Source organism: Salmo salar, chromosome 19 (assembly GCF_965601325.2).
Source record: "Salmo salar chromosome 19, fSalSal1, whole genome shotgun sequence".
NCBI lineage: Eukaryota > Metazoa > Chordata > Actinopteri > Salmoniformes > Salmonidae > Salmo > Salmo salar.
Window position 1 is genome coordinate 59,897,304 of NC_138309.1, and position 17,697 is coordinate 59,915,000.

Consider the following 17,697-nt stretch of genomic DNA (forward strand, 5'->3'; position numbering starts at 1 on the left):
GAGGGTGGGTGAGCTCCATGCTCTTTCAGTAAGTTCTGAGTGCTACTGGATGGAACCCGGTGGGAGGAGTATATCTCTCTGCCCCAACCCTTCATTCCTCCCGAAGGTTCTGTCAGACAGGCATGTGAAAATCCCTTTTATCCTGTCTGCTTACGACCCCCCCCCCCCCCCCCCCCCTCTCCCAGTGGCAGTGGTAGGGGAGTCCGGGCCTCCCTCTGGCATGCTGTGCCCTGTGCGGGAACTGGCTGCCTAAGTGGGTTTGGACACGGTCAGTAAGAACAACAGACCAGCTCTTTGTCTGCTATGGTGAGAGTGTCCTGGGGACTGGGTTATGCTGTCGGTAATCGTGTTCAAGATCCAATGAGAGGGAGGCTCTCTCATTGGATCTTGAACACGATTACCGACAGCATACCACCTGGCTGGCAGGCCAGTGCTGGTGTCTGTGGTGGCACATTCAACACGAGGTGTGGCTACGTCCTGGGCTCTACTGAGAGGAGTGCACCTGGGCTGGGCTTCCTCTTGCACCTTTGCTAGGTACTATCGGGTAAATGTGGCACCTCCCTCTGCGGTTGGTTCAGCGGTCCTGGCCATCGCCTTCCCTTCCGGGGACAGTGCCAGGACCCCCCTTCCACATTGACGGCCCCTGCGTCTTGGTCCCGCGCTGGGTCTTCGCCGCTGACTGGCCAGGTCCCTCTAGCACTGACTAAATCTGGTACTGGTATACTAATATATTGGACTGATCCAATATAGTGAATCATAATGAAGGCTATGTATGTAACCACGGTTATGTGAGCTATATGGATCACTCCAATCCTTTACGGTGCTAGAGGCAGCTCAAATGATGTAGAGAACATGTGTCGCGGCCATGTGGTCTATATATGGGCGGACACAGGTGTACACGGGAGTAAATCTGTAAATCCTCACCTCTACCGCGGAGTGATACCAATATATTGGAGTGATCCATATAGCTCACATAACCGTGGGTAAAATATGTAACCTTCGTTATATTTTGTGAACAGAACACTTAAAGCTGCAATATGTAAAAAAAAAAGTATGTTCATAAGCTCCAACAAGTCACTAGTATTCATCCAATGTGATGCAACAGTAACAATAGCTCACTCCTATCGTAAGCAGAGTGCGACATTGGTTTGTTTCATTTTAATATAAAATGTTTCTTCACTAGTTAGTCATAATGCTACTTGACCTTGTTACATTTCTGATGTCTGTGGTCTGAAAACCACATTGATATTGGCTGGCTAGCTAGCTAGCTAGCTACTTCAGTTCATACAAGTGTACCGGCACGGAATAGCCACAAAGCCCAGTTCAGATACATATGAGAAACGATGCAACCGTTTGTTTGATCTGAACGATCTAGTTTTAGAACGTCTTATGTCATTGGCTGGAGTATTCGAGATTCAACATATCAACTTTAGTCAAAGTCTTGCGACGAGATAGATCCATTTAGCCATTCAAAGAGCAGTGCGCTAATGTTCTGTGTTCAGCAAAGCAACTAGCTAGCTATTTTGCTGTACACAGCTAGCCTGGATTGCTGACATTTCTGACAAGTCTAAAACTGTACCCTGTTTCTGGTGCATGTATTTCATGACACTCGTTTGCCACAAGAGGCAACTTTGTTTCAAAATTTCATCATGAAATTAAGCAACACCGTTACTATGGAAACATTCTCAACTGCAGATCTCATGTTCTTGATCTGATTGCCCTGTCTTTAGTCAGCTGTTGTACAACACAACATTCTAAAACTAGCTCGTTTTATCTCTAATCTAGGTCAGTACATTTTCAACTCCTGTGCTCGGGGGCTTGATTGGTGACACACCCCAGCCCCAGCTAACACAACACTCCTCCAATAATCAACACATCTACAATAACAAATCTCGAAGGTGAAGTGTCTACCATTGAAAACGGCAAATGACTACAATGACATCCCAGAACTTCAGAGAGCAGTGTTAAGACTGGGTTCTCAATTGGGGTTACCAAGGAGAATGATCCTGAGATCAGATGACCCAAGATGACCTACAACTTCGAGGAGACGTCGCCAAGCAATACAGGGTGCAGTAAGCAAATCTTTGAGCTGGGAAGGACCGGAGATTTCCCTGTTGTCAGACTTGGTGCCAGGGAAGTGTGAACCTACAGAGTACTCCAAATTGTTTTTGAAAGAGGTGGGCCTACAACCAAACATATAAATCTTATAAATAAGGGAAGTTTGTTTCTCACACAAGGTTATTGTTGCACTCACAATCTGTGCATTTTTTTTATCTCGCATATAGTCACCATTATCAGTGAATTTACTGATGACGTTTGTATTTAAAGTTTTGCAAAAGGTGGTTTAAGATATGCAAGAGGTACTAAGGCAAGACAATTATCAGATGTTCTGCTAATGTATTTGACCATTGCTGTTCTGCTATAGATACTTTTCAACACAGATCCAAAAATTGCTTGGAAAAAACTGTAATTGGTTTTATTCACAGGGACCGTGGTGTGGGTGTCAAGGGAGAGTCCGTGGCAGTGGTGACACACTCACCCTAGGGGCTCAGACTGCTGCTAATAGACCTATTTGAATTCAAGCCTTTCCAGCCACAGGGGGTACAGCTAGGAACATGCTGGAATCTAAAGAAAGTGACACTTTTTGTATGTTTTTCTGGTTGTTTCTTTACTTAACCAAATAACCAAATATTAAGAACACAGAACACGTTCGATCTTTATTCCTTGTAATATTCTGCCATGTTTGGTTCCCAGCACTATCAAAGTTTTATATATGCGTAAGGGTAATGAGTAGAATGGACCAAAATCAGACTTTGCTATGTTTCATAGGTGTCAATTGAAACAGGCACCAGTTGCCCAGGGGGCCCCCACTGACTGAATTGTAATGCACAAGTGTTAAAAACAGCTGTATATGGCCTATATATTTCATAATTTTTAACAGCATTTTGAAACGCACCCCCAAACTGCTAAAGCCGCCCCTGGAATAGACATTGCATGTTCAAACAAACATATATCATTCTAGTTAACCAAAATATATTTGTAACCCTTACGATTACTCTGATACATTAACCATGAATAAGTCCTTTAGGTCCGAGCTTTCCAGAGTGGCATTTGTATGACATATCTGAAATTAAAGTGACCCTTGTCTCATTAGTCTCAGTTACATAAGAGTTTATCTTCTCCCATGTCGTGCAAGTGCACCCTTTCCATGCTGCAACACGAATCCATGTTACAACATTGCTTGAACTTTGAAGCAGCATGACAGCTATTATTAACATTTTGTGATGATAGCCATTTTGGATCTGTGTGTGCTACCTATCATGCACAGAACCTCACTGACCATGTCTTGCAGTTACCATCATAGAGGGCTGTTTTCATGTGATACCGTATGTAGCCATTATTACTATCCACCAGTAATCCAACATATGGCAGCTTCACCCATACATGTGACACTGACATCCCAAAACCCCCCAAAGCCTCTCATCGACACAACCAAACCCCATTACATAACTCCATGAGCTGATTCTTCTCCAGACCCTGTGATCCCAGTGTCACTCGCTCCCTGAGCTCACCACAACCCAAGCTAGCTACGCTAATCCTACATCTGTCACTCACTGGAGGTTCCACTCCAATTTCAATTATTTACAAGAGTTGGTGTCCAGGGCTCTAATGCAAAGCACGACTGATTATTTATCACAAGACAAAAAGTTGTTAATGTACATAGCTTGACATAGCTTGCCTAACTAGGAGCGAACGTCTCAACTCGGCTGTCACGTTAACCCCACTGCCATAAGTGGAGGCTCCTCAGAGGAGGAAGGGGAGGACCATCCTACTTAGTGAATTTCAGAAAAATACAACATTTATAAAAACAGAAAATTAAGTTTTAGATAAAACTATACTAAATATATTCACATGTTACCAAATACCTAATTAAAACTGTTTTGTGATGGTCTACAGTAGTCTCAACAGCACTCTCTAGGGTATCACCATGCTGTAACCGGACGACAGCTATTTTCCATCCTCTGGCTACATTGATTTCATAAGAACCTAGGAGGCGCATGCTCCTCACCCACTTTTCATAGACTTGTATGGTAATTATGTCGACTTTTGGAGGACGTCCTCCAACCAATCAAAGCGTTTGTGGTATGAGCTGACATGTTGTCCATCCAATCAAAGAATCAGAGGATGAACCTAGTACTACGCATGTGTGATTTAGAAACTTGGTGAGTTGATGACATTGTTGGATAGATTGAGATAGTAATAGGGATAGTTGAGGATTTTAGGATATTATTCTATTCAAATTTGTTTGTTCAAACTACAGGAGACGGAGGAGGTAGATTTTATATCTTTTTTTCTTGGTTTTAGAGCTTTATTTAAAATGAGATACATTTATTTCAATTTGTCTTGCTAATTTTAGTAGCTAGCAGAGTGTAGCTTTCTCTACCAGAATAGCTAGCTAACACTAATGACAATGTAGTGGAATTTTGTTAGGAACCCCTTACATCAGATTCAAGCTTCTGGAAAAAGATGCATTGATCATGTAATGGAAGAAGGTCTGCGTATTCAAACTGTGCAACACAATGAGAAGGTAAGAAGAAACAGATGTTTCAAGCAGCTCATCAACACTACTGCATTTTCGGGCATATAAGAGTTAGCTTAACTTTCCCTCCAGTAAAAGCTAACACTTGACTACTACAAGGAGCTTGCAGAGGTAATTGCACGTTGCCATGCTTTACTTGCTGAGCATATGGATGTTTTTACTGTCTTCTCTGGGATGTCAAAATCAATTCAGAATGATTTGATGGCTTCCATTGCATCATCCATTAAACGTGAGATTAAAAGAGAGGTTGAATCAGTGATTTATTTTCACATTGCAAATGGATGATACAACAGACATCAGCTGTCGCTCGCAGTTGTCAGTCATCATCAGTTATGTGGATGATCAGGGCTTTATTCAGGACCGTTTCTTGGGAAGTCTATTTGACTTTGATTTTTTTTAGATGTCTTAGTTTAATTTTATGGAGAAATTTGTTGCCCAAATGGCAGATGGCTCTGCTGTAATAGCATGTGTCTGCTATTTTTATTTGAATGTGATTTTAATCCTTAATTGAACTAACTCATTCTTAGTTCTTTTGTCTAACTGTATTGTTGTTGTTTTTTTCCTTCCCAGGAAAATCCTGTCCTGCCCTCAGTTGAAGTCAAGCTCTTCTCCTACACCATTCATCCATGATGAGCCTGTCCTGCACTGAAGCCTCTGAACACCTCAACTCATGCCTCAATACCTCATTCAATCACTGATGTGATCCCTTCCCAACCCTGTGCAGTAGCCCTCTCATTTCCATTCCCCATAGTATTTTTACAATTCATGTTTTAGGTTAACCTTTTACTGCAGTGGGCTAAATCAGGGTGACAGTGTTTCTTGGTAGTCTTAAACAAATCTACTTTGAAACAAAAGTATACACTTCACACATGGACATTTCACATAGAAACAGCGGATTTTCAGAGTTACATTTTTTTTATGTTGATTTAATTATGAAATTACAAATATTAATAACATTTCACTCATGAGGCTGCAGGAAAGGGTTCTACAATAATTTGTCTTCGATGATTTTTGAAACAAACTTTGTCGTGTCTGTTTGGTCCGCGCCTATACTGTGGGTCTTCCATCCTCATACATTTTTCACGTCACCAGCCTCCACTCTTTAATTTTTTTTTTTTCACCTTTATTTAACCAGGTAGGCCAGTTGAGAACAAGTTCTAATTTACAACTGCGACCTGGCCAAGATAAAGCAAAGCAGTGCGACAAAACAGAGTTACACATGGGATAAACAATTGTACAGTCAATAACACAATACAAAAATCTGTATACAGTGTGTGCAAATAAGTGTGTGCACATAAGGAGGTAAGGCAATAAATAGGCCAATAGTGCCGAAGTAATTACAATTGAGCAATTTACACTGGAGTGATAGATGTGCAGATGAGGATGTGCAAGTGGAAATACTGGTGTGCAAAAGAGAAGAAAAACAAAAACAAATATGTGGATGAGGTAGGTAGTTGGTTGGTTGGATGGGCTTTTTACAGATGGGTTGTGTACAGCTGCAGCGATCGATAAGCTGCTCTGACAGCTGACGCTTAAAGTTAGTGAGGGAGATATAAGTCTCCAGCTTCAGTGATTTTTGCAGTTCGTTCCAGTCATTGGCAGCAGAGAAGTGGAAGAAAAGGCGACCAAAGGAGGTGTTGACTTTGGGGATGACCAGTGAAATATTGGGGATGGAAATGTCAGAGTTTTTAGTGCCCTTCCTAAGCCAGGATTCAGACACGGCTACCACATCAGGGTTGGCGGAGTGTGCTAAAGCAGTGAATAAAGCAAATTTAGGGAGGAGGCTTCTGATGTTAACATGCATGAAACCAAGGCTTTTACGGTTGCAGAAGTCAACAAATGAGAGCGCCTATGGGGGACACAGGGCCTGGGTTAATCTCTACATCACCAGCGGAACAGAGGAGGAGTAGGATGAGGGTACGGCTAAAGGCTATAAGAACTGATCGTCTAGTGTGTTGGGAACAGAGAATAAAAGGAGCAGAATTCTGAGCGTGGTAGGATAGATTCAGGGCATAGTGTACAGACAAGGGTAAGGTAGGGTGCGAGTACAGTGGGGGTAAACCTAGGGATTGAGTGATGATGAGAGAGGTTGCATCTCTGGGTGCGGTCTCCGCATGTGTGGGGGGAGGGACAAAGGGGCTAACTGAGGCATGTTGAGTAGGACTAGGGGCTCCTCAGTAAAATAAAACAATGAGAGCTGCCCTAAACAACAGTATACAAGGCATATTGACATTAGAGAAAGGCATAAGCAATCACAGGTGTTGATTGGGAGAGCTAAGACAACAATGGGTGAGACAACAACGGGTAAACAGCTAGGACAACAACAACGGGTATATGGCGATGAATGGGCAGAGAGGGTCAGTTAGCTACACACAGGGCCTGAGTTTGAGGCTGGGGCAGACAGATATACAAAATGAAGTACCGTGTTAATGGACAGTCCAGCAGGCATTGGCTGTGTAGCCGAGTGATCATAGGGTCCAATGAGCAGCACTAGATGAAACAGGGAACCGTTCGGTAGTCGATTACTATGTTGAGCGAGCGGGAGACACGGCGTTCAGGGAGCTAGCAGGCCGGAGCTAGCAGATGGATCATCACCAAACATCCACGACGCAGAGCCCGGTTGAGAGCACATCAGCCGAGTTACATCAGCAGACCAGTCGTGATGGATCAGCGGGCACCGTGTCGACAAAGGGTCCAGGCCAATTGACAAGAGAAGTGTTGTAGTTGGTGTACTTCGTTTGCTAGCCGGGAAATGGGCCTAGCTCGGGGCTAACTGGTGCATGCTTCTGGACAAGGGTGTTAGCCACAATAGCTCCTCGGTAGCAACTTTCAGCAGCTTTCAAAGATCCGGTGTAATGATCCAGAGCTTGCGGCAGGAATCTGGTGATGTAGTGGAAAAAAGCAGTCCGATATGCTCAGGGCTGGTATCGCGCTGTGCAGACTGGCAGGTATTATCCGGGCTATCCAGGCTAAAGCGGCAGGAGTCCGAGCTAAAGGTAAAGACCGCTAGCAGAGGCTAACAATAGCTAATTAGCTGACTAGCTTCTGATGGAGGTTCCAGTTATAAGGTCTAAAAGAAATAGCTGATCCGTACCACATTGGGTGAGGCGGGTTGCAGGAATGTATATTTATTTCCAAAATGGAAAAAAGACATTGATTATTGGAGGACCAAATAAAGCCAATACCGATTAATCGGCCGATTTTTATGTATATTTGTAATAATGACAATTACAACAATACTGAATGAACAATGAACACTTTTATTTTAACTTAATATAATACATCAATAAAATCAATTTAGTCTCAAATAAATAATGAAACATGTTCAATTTGGTTTAAATAATGCAAAAACAAAGTGTAGGAGAAGAAAGTAAAAGTGCAATATGTGCCATGTAAAAAAGCTAACGTTTAAGTTCCTTGCTCAGAACATGAGAACATATGAAAGCTGGTGGTTCCTTTTAACATGAGTCTTCAATATTCCCAGGTAAGAAGTTTTAGGTTGTAGTTATTATAGGACTATTTCTCTCTATATCATTTGTATTTCATATACCTTTGACTATTGGATGTTCTAATAGGTACTGTAGTATTGCCAGCCTAATCTCGGAAGTTGATAGACTTGAAGTCATAAACAGAGCAATGCTTGAAGCATTGCGAAGAGCTGCTGGCAAACGCATTAAAGTGCTGTTTGAATGAATGCTTACGAGCCTGCTGCTGCCTACTACCGCTCAGTCAGACTGCTCTATCAAATCATAGACTTAATTATAATATAATAACACACAGAAATACATATTAATAGGTCATTAATATGGTCAAATCTGGAAGCTATCATTTCGAAAACAAAATGTTTATTCTTTCAGTGAAATACGGAACCGTTCCGTATTTCATCTAACGGGTGGCATCCATAAGTCTAAATATTTCTGTTACATTGCACAACCTTCAATGTTACGTCATAATTACATAAAATTCTGGCAAATTAGTTCGCAACGAGCCAGGCGGCCCAAACTTGCATATACCCTGACTCTGCGTGCAATGAACGCAAGTGAAGTGACACAATTTCCCTAGTTTAATATTGCCTGCTAACATGAATTTCTTTTAACTAAATATGCAGGTTTAAAAAAATATACTTCTGTGTATTGATTTTAAGAAAGGCATTGATGTTTATGGTTAGGTACATTCGTGAAACGATTGTGCTTTTTTCACAAATGAGCTTTTGTTAAATCATCCCCCGTTTGGCGAAGTTGGCTGTCTTTGTTAGGAAGAAATAGTCTTCACACAGTTCGCAATGAGCCAGGCGGCCCAAACTGCTGCATATACCCTGACTGCTTGCACGGAACGCAAGAGAAGTGACACAATTTCCCTAGTTAAAAGAAATTCATGTTAGCAGGTAATATTAACTAAATATGCAGGTTTAAAAATATATACTTGTGTATTGATTTTAAGAAAGGTGTTGATGTTTATGGTTAGGTACACATTGGTGCAACAACAGTGCTTTTTTCGCGAATGCGCATGTTAAATCACCCGTTTGGCGAAGTAGGCAGTGATTCAATGATAAATTAACAGGCACCGCATCGATTATATGCAACGCAGGACAAGCTAGATAAACTAGTAATATCATCAATCATGTGAAGTTAACTAGTGATTATGTTAAGATTGATTGTTTTTTACAAGATACGTTTAATGCTAGCTAGCAGCTTACCTTGGCTCCTCACTGCACTCGCATAACAGGTAGTCAGCCTGCCACGCAGTCTCCTCATGGAGTGCAATGTAATCGGCCATGATCGGTGTCCAAAAATGCCGATTACCGATTGTTATGAAAACTTGAAATCTGCCCTAATTAATCGGCCATTCCGATTAATCGGTCGACCTCTACTTTGAACGTTGCCCACCTCTGGTGGAATAGGGCCCTCAGTCCCTCCAGGGCTGTAAACCCTTGCTATTATAAGCAAATATAATAGCCTCCACTATCAAACGAGATAGCCGTTGATGAGAGACTTTCCCACACTTGCAGGGCTCTCTCCCGTACCACAGCAAGGCTCATGGCGCGTCCTCTGGAGGCACAGATGTTGAGATCGGCAATGACGCAGATCTCCTCTCATAGGTCCTGTATGGCTGTACCAGCGGCAAATCTGCCTGATAAGCCAACAGTAGGGACATTATGTTCAACGCTGTACTGAATGTGCAGCAGACACGTAGACCTTCTTGAAGATGGATTCGGAAAAGTGCTGGTCTGTGACGTTGCACTGGGGTTGGTGTGGTTGGCCAGCGACTGCTCAACTACCAAGGGATGTCCTGGTCTGGACTTTAGTGGACAAGGGCTTGTCCCAGTTGCGCTTGGCTTCCGCCACGCAAGCTGGGACAGCTGGGAGAAGTTTATTTTACGGGACGTGCGAGAGGGGAGTCTCCTCCTGTCCTATAAATCCCCTTTTGCGCTGCCACCCCCCACGGGTGTGTGCCACTCAATATTGAGTCTGGCCCCTGCCAGTCTGCAGATAACGATAAGCCTGAATCGGGTATCGAAGGCCAGTCATGTCCTCGCCATCGAACTCGTTGGTGATGAGGTCCCCTTCTCCTTCCTCCACTGTAGCGTAATCGAACAACGGTTGGAGGTCCTCGGGTAAGCCTCCTCCACCTCAGCCCAGGAGGGTTGAAGTTGCGGGGTAGCCTCCTCACCCGCAGGCTGTGAGGACGATGGGGCCCGTGAAGGGTTTAATCTATGCAGTCTTGGCTTAAGGGCGAGCTTATGAAAGTCCCTACAGTGCACGCAGGACTCGGGGTTACCGAGTGATGCTTCAGCATGCTCTGCCCCCAGGCAGATGATACACAAAAAATGTGTGTCCTTGCCTGATAGCATAGCCCCACACGGATACAAGTGTGACACTAGTGGGGCAAGAGTCCTGCTCGGTTCTACCTGTGCAGGGGTAGAAGGCTCCATGGCTCAGAGAAAATAGTTTTCCTCGAGCAAAGTGTAATCTAGCTTCGCCTTTCGGCTAACAGCCTAACTAGTTAGCACAATGCTAGCTGGAGAAAGTGTGTGCGTTCTTTGTGTCTCGACAAACAAAGCGTGTCTCTCGACCGTCGAGCTGTAAATCTAGGGTGGTCAGTTTAGTCAACTCGGCACGGGTGAACGTGGGTTGATCTGGCCTTGCAACAAGAGCTAGCCCTTTGAGTGTGGTTAGCTAGATTTCCAGCTAGCTAGCCAAGTTAGCTAAAGCCTTGCGGCGTGGGCTAACCAAGTCTCGATAGCTAGCCGTGTGACGCTAGCTTCCAAATAAATTATACTCTAAGCAAAACGTTCCTTTTGGTCAGTAATCAACACTATCGACAGGTGCTGAGGTCCTACGTTTGGCAGCGTTAACCTCACGGTTCGCCTGAGAACAATTGGGCAAGTGGTACCTTATAAAGAGGGGAGGTGCTCATCTCATTTGCCACTCGACCTGTCTGTCACCAACAGACGTTGTGTGATTGGTTTTTGAAGTTAGTGATCCGCTAGAGAGAATCCCAGAAGTGAGACATTGAAACAAGTATTAGAAATATAACCAACATTTTCTCTATTCATTTGTCAGTAGAGTAATGATGATGCATCTTGCTGTTTCCTCCATTGATCTCTCTCTCTACACCAGTTCTGGTCCATGGGGTCCCAAAAGGCTCCTGGACCCGCCAGGCTGTTTGTGTGAGTGTATGTCACAGTGATTTATTGAACGACTGGATCGAATAATTGTCCATAGACCAGAGAGGCATCTGGTCACCTCGGCAACACAGATGTTGATCTGTGATCTCAGTCTGATCACATTTGTCATCATGATACAGCTCTCTGTTAGTTGGTCGATTGATTAGTCAGGCCTAATGAATACCACCTGCGTTTAGGGTTGATTCGCAACACAGAAATTTGCTTGGTGGGAGAAACAAAATGGTGGAATATTATGTTCATTCACAGCCGCTGTTGTGTTGTGGGCTACTGTAATGTAATACCAATGTTTTCAGTTTTACAAAGATAAGTACACGAAGTAAGCAAATTTAACAAAATATGCACTCCAACCAGTTTTCTTTTACTATTAGGTTTTAATCGAATAATTTAATTGACTTTGCATTATGCATTAAAATAAAAGCCCAGGGCACATTTCTTCACCTGGGCCATAGGAAGACTTCTACAGAGGTCAAAGGTTTTCCAATCATCCCTTTAAGAGAAATACCTGTTTAATCATAAGCTTCTGTGCTGAAATGAAACAAAATCAAATCATTGATAACCTGAGGCAATAAATCAATTTTTGCCTCTCTTTGTGATTTCTTCAGATTTTCTTCTGGTACAAAAATCGATAAATATGGATGACTTTGTTCTAATGTATCTCAATGAAATACTGTCATTTAAAAATAACTTACTTTTAAAACAGATGTGTTGATTTGTGTGTATTTAGCTGTTACCTAATATAGTGTATTGATGTTGTGTACAGCTAGTGCATTCTCTGTTTTCATGGGGTCAGGTTGGGTAATATTAAAACTTAACAGAATCCCTCAGATAAAAAAGAAAAAGGCATGATGGAATTTTGCATTCCGATGATGCAGCATAGAAGCTGATGATGCTTTACCATGGATACCACCGAAACATTATAAGTAGGTACAAAGGTGTCACACATTAGGATACCAGAGCCTTCCCAGAAGGCAATGAGCATAAAGTCTAGGATTGGGACAAAAAGGCTTCATTCATCTCCCCAAAAATCTCTCTTAGCCTAAAAGTTCTAAAAAGCAACACATTATGTATAATTATTTAGGGCAAAGGATAGTCCTGGGATAAAAGGACCACTAGGAAAATATCAGTCATCGTAGCCAGCTGAATGACCATCATGGGGTTTCTTCTTGTGCTAGTCTTACAGTGCTATACCTCCTACTTCCCTCTTTCTTAGATACAAGGGCAGTTATTTTGGTGTAAGAGGAAAAGTAGTATATTAGGGGACATGAACTGCACATTTCAATGAGGATTTGAATGATTTCATGACACAGCATAATATATTGTGTGCTATTTAGTAGAGCAGTGCATTATGGGTAGGCATAAATTCAAGGTATACATTTCATATGCTACGATTCATGCCAAAGATTAAAATTAGTCTGTCATGCACCTTAGTTTTCTTGCTTTACCTAGATACTGATAAATTACAAACTACTCAGTATATGTAACTAAGACAAAAACAAATTTGTAGATACTAAAATATGATATTTATTTGGTTTGAGTTTAGAATTTTTTGCTTGATTTTGTGCTTGAAGTTTAACCTAGATTATTAACATTCAAGACACATTTATCTTTCCAATGTATGACTCCTTTTGTTACTTCCTTTCCAATTTGCATTTTAAATTGAGTTTTGGTACCTTTAGGCTTCCATATCATAGCAACACACCTTACAAATAATTGTTGTTATTGTACTCATTCTTAATATAATGTATATAATGTTGTTCCAAACCCAACTTAACTCAGCTGCTCAGCTACTTCTTGAGTTATTGAACTTTGAAGAGCACTCCAGTAAATGAAGGATGTCTATACATGATGTTTTGGTGAAAGCTCTCCTCTAAACTCAAAACATCACTGTCAGAGAGATGAGTGTGGTGCCAGTTATATAACAGGTGCACCACGAGAGAATAGAGTCACTAGACTAGCCAAGCGGGTTCCACAAATTAACTCATGATAAGCCAAATTTAGCTCTGTGCCATTCACCATTTATGTTTAGTACATAACATGGAGGTACATTTCAGTATTATTGCTTTTCATATTGTCTGTCCACCTGATCATGTAAGCCTATTAGATGTAATTAGATGTAATTGAATCAAATCAACTAAGGACTTTTTCCCACATATCACAGATAGTTTCTCGTGCTTAATATGGGTTAATAGCTTGCCCTTACAGTATGTTTCTAAAAGCATGGGATTAGTCATTTTACAAATTTGAACCCTGTCCCACATGCATACCCTGTGTAGACCATTAGGAAAATATTGATGACAGTTTTCGAGCAAAGCAAAACTTGAAGGAATAATACACTATATTTTAAACTATATTTAGAATTTTTCCATTAGTCCATTGTTGATACAGTCCAAAAATGTCAGCAATCAAGTTTTCAAGATGTAGGACTTTCAAAAAGCAAATTGTCACTTACACCATCATCATGATTGGATTATTCCTTTAACACACATCAATTTACGTGGTAAAGTACCTTTTTTTCTGCATACTATTTGAACTTTTCCATCAAAAGGGATTTGATAGCATACAATAACTGTTCTTTACTTCTAAAGACATTAGAGGGAAAACACTTTATACATGTGAAGGCCCTCAATCCTCATTGAGTTCAGACACACGTTCATCAGACCCGTTCTCTTTGTAGAATTATGCAATGGTGATTGGACGACATCATAACATCTTCTACGGAACTCCATTCAGTTTCTGTCCCACGATATCATTAATGATGTGCATAGATTCGTTTTAAAGAGAATAAAAATATTTAAAAAAGAAACGTAATGATATTTCCCTATAGTTGTTTCAAACTTCGTTGAGGTCAGAATAATCCTGTGTTATTTTAATGTTTTAAGCAAGGCGGTATCAAAATGATCAATTTATTTTATTTTTAGAGAATTTTGAGATGTTCCCCCCTGCCCATTCTAAATTAATTTACTGCATTACTATAGGGCCTACTCCTAAATTCGGCTAATAGTGCAAATTATATGTATTCATCACAACTGGTTCAAATTAAATCCAAGTTGTGAAACTACGTTGTGCTTCAATGGCTCGTGGATGGTTAAATGATTTAGCATGGTTCATTGCTTCTGAATGCTGCAGTACACTTATACAGGAATTTTTGAAGTGTCATCGAACTCCGTTACAGCGATGGTGAATTCCAGCAATGTGGGAAGCTTATGGGTAGCTTTAAACTGTAACACTATCATTTGCGCCCAACAGCAAGTTGAAATAGCAAAAATATTTTTTTAAATATGTTTTTTGAAAAACGATACTCCACACAAAACAACTTATCTAAGCAATAATATTAACACCTAGTATCTGATTATTAGGTCTTGTCATTATACTTGTTCGATCATTGAAACTCAAATGACATTATGAAAAAAATATTCAAGTTTCCATGAAGGAATAAGGTCCTTCACTGGCCTTTTCCTTTTGTTGACGACATTCTCTACCACAGTTTTGCGAGCTGTGTACTCTTGCTTTCACCTATTCCTTCCAAACAGTATCCCTCTTTCCCTTTCACTGTCCCCTTATTTTCTTTCCAACCTATTACAGTAGTCAGCTTTTCCTATGGCACTTTGCATTGTTCTGCATTTTTACCCTTGGAAGGAAAGAAAACGTATCAAAAGTTGACCCCAGGTAGGTACAAGGGCAGGGGTCATATCTCTGACTCCCTGCGGTACGACCTTTGGTCCAGTCCCCTAGTGGTCTGTAGCCTCTCGAACTCGTGTCGACTGGTCCGGTCCGGACTGTTCAGGTTGGCCAGCACTCTGACGCCACCGCCCACGCCCACGCCAACCACATCCTCTTCCTCGTCCTCATCCCGGCTGAGGAAGGCCAGCTCGTTCTCGTAACAGAAGGAGTTGGAGGTGGGGACCAGGAATTTGTTCTCCACCATGTCCTTGGCACTGTAGCGCGGGGTGGACGGTACCTCGTAGGTCTTGTGAAAGTGAGAGTAATCCACCTTGTACAGGTTCTTCTCCTCAAAGAGCACCGGCTCAAACCGGTGACCCCACAGCACCTCCGTGGCCAGGTAGGAGCTGCGCGCCTGTGTGGTCATGGCAGTCGCCTCGACCATTCCCTCCAGTATGACCACGATCTCAAAGTCTGCCGTCTCCAGGTCATTTTTACCAATCCCATAGAGTGGACTATCCTCATCAATCTCATGGATAATCGTAATGGGCGACACCAAGAAAATCCTGTCCAGGCCTTTGTCAAAGCCCACATTGATATCTATTTGGTCCAAGGGGATGTACTCCCCTTCGTCAGTGATCCTGGGTTTGATGAGCTGAGCTCTGACGTGGGCCTCTACAATGTGACTCTTCCTCAGGTTCCCCACCCTCCACATGAGGCACAGCTTGCTGTCGCGCATGGCGATCACTGCGTTGTGGCTGAACAGCAGCGTCTGTGCCCGCTTCTTGGGCCGTGCCATCTTGGCCATGATGGCGCCAATCATAAAGCAGTCGATGATGCAGCCCACGATGGACTGGAAGACCACCATGAAGACTGCAACCGGACACTCCTCCGTCACGCAGCGGTAGCCGTAGCCGATGGTCGACTGGGTCTCGATGGAGAACAGGAAGGCGGCCACGAAGCCGTTGACTTGCAGAACGCAGGGCGTGAAGTTGTCGTCTCCGGCCGGGTTGTCAAGGTCGCCGTGGAGTAACGCTATGACCCAGAAGGCCAGGCCAAATGCCAGCCAAGACAGCACGAACACCAGCGTGAACAGCACCAGCATGTAGCGCCAACGGATGTCCACGCACGTGGTGAACATATCAGCCATGTAGCGTGACGACTTGTCCTCCATGTTGGCGAACTGCACATTGCACTGGCCATTCTTCTTGACGAAGCGGTTGCGGAGCTTGCGGCGTGTGTGGATTTTGCCGTTGCCAAAGCCATTCATTCCACCACTGCTGCCGCCGTGCATATTGGTGAGCCGCAGCGCCTCCTCCTCGGATGACACAATGCTGTAACGGTTGAGCCGCCCCACACTCATGCTGGCCACGTAGGCCCAGGCTGCAGGGTCAGGAGTAGGTGGGAGGTCCCGGATGTCCCAATGTGTGATCACTCAGAGGTCCTTCCCAGTGGTGTCACTGCCAGAGCCCCATCTCAGCCGGTCATAGCCAGGGAGAAGGTGTGCTGTGTGGGTTGTTGAACTCTCGGCCGACCACTCCCTGAGGAGAGAAGAGAGGGATACGGACGTCAGTACTTTGAAATAACTGTCATATTACAGCATATCAGTATCAAAGTACTTCACCATTTAAGACTCTGGGGAACTGCACTACAAATACATTTATTTGGTATAATTCATGCACACATAATCCATTATTCCACTGGACTTTCATAAGTAGTCTTCAGGCTATTCCCACATGCCACATAACCACATTTCACATAATCCATTGACACCAATACCTTACATTATGTAGTCACCATACCGTATAAGATTCCTTAAATGTTTTGTACATTACGGTGTTATTATTATGGCCTTAGTGCTATTACCTTGACTCTTGACAAAATGCTAGATTCTTATCATGAATTAGTTTTCAATATGAATGGCAAAAGACTCACACCCTCTCCCCCACCCCATCCCTTTACCTCCTGCTTCCGAAGCCTGATCACTACTCATACATTCATTCCAAATGGCCCTTTTCAGAAGTATTTTGTTGATTGACGGGCAAAGTGGAGAGGAGCTAGCTAGATCCAGACACTTCTATCACAAGACGTTTCCTGTGCTTTTATCGGCCACTTGCTTAGAACAGATGAGATGCTACCAGATTCATTCACTATTTTTTTGCAGCCTTCTGTATGCTATAGTACACACGGTCAGCAGAATTCTCAGATTTCAGCTACATCAACACTAGGACGTAGTGGAAAGTTCAACATGGTAAAGCTTCCTATCTCAGCGGTGTGTTCATTTACGTACTGAGCTCTTCTGGCTGTCGTGTCGGCATTGCACTCAATTTGATCATGTCTTCTTTTTTTTTTTTTTTTGCCTGTGTGTGTGTGCATGCGTGTGTTTAATTCAGGACTCCCAGGGGACTCCTGTGCATGTCATCACAGATGTTAAGCACAGGGACAGAGGGAGAGACACACTTGGTCTAAAAATGAAAATGTTCTGTCACTACTTAGCCAGGTTTCAAGCTCTATTTACTTGACCTGATTTAGTATAATTTGCAGTATTATTAATCACGCAACAAGGATGGTGTAAGATTTATAGCATTTTACCACTGCCTCCTATATTTAAGCAATAAGGCCCGGGGGGGTGTGTCTAATTACTTTGGTAACCAGTTTATAATAGCAATAAGGCACCTTGGGTGTTTGTGATATATGGCCAATATACCACGGCTAAGGGCTGATCTTAGGCATGACGCAATGTGAAGTG

At 42.8% G+C, this 17,697-nt stretch overlaps 1 protein-coding gene across 1 annotated transcript; it reads right to left on the reverse strand.

The window, feature by feature from the left end:
* Positions 1-7,845: 7,845 nt before the first annotated feature.
* Positions 7,846-16,485, reverse strand: kcnj12a (potassium inwardly rectifying channel subfamily J member 12a). Its single transcript, XM_014158988.3, has one exon. It carries the CDS (start codon positions 16,309-16,311, stop codon positions 14,974-14,976), a length of 1,338 nt encoding a protein of 445 aa, XP_014014463.1. The 5' UTR covers positions 16,312-16,485; the 3' UTR covers positions 7,846-14,973.
* Between the last annotated feature and the right edge of the window lie 1,212 nt (positions 16,486-17,697).

Bases quoted from the DNA above. Each gene is read 5' to 3' on its own strand.
- kcnj12a (XM_014158988.3), bottom strand. From the start codon at position 16,311: ATGAGTGTGGGGCGGCTCAACCGTTACAGCATTGTGTCATCCGAGGAG.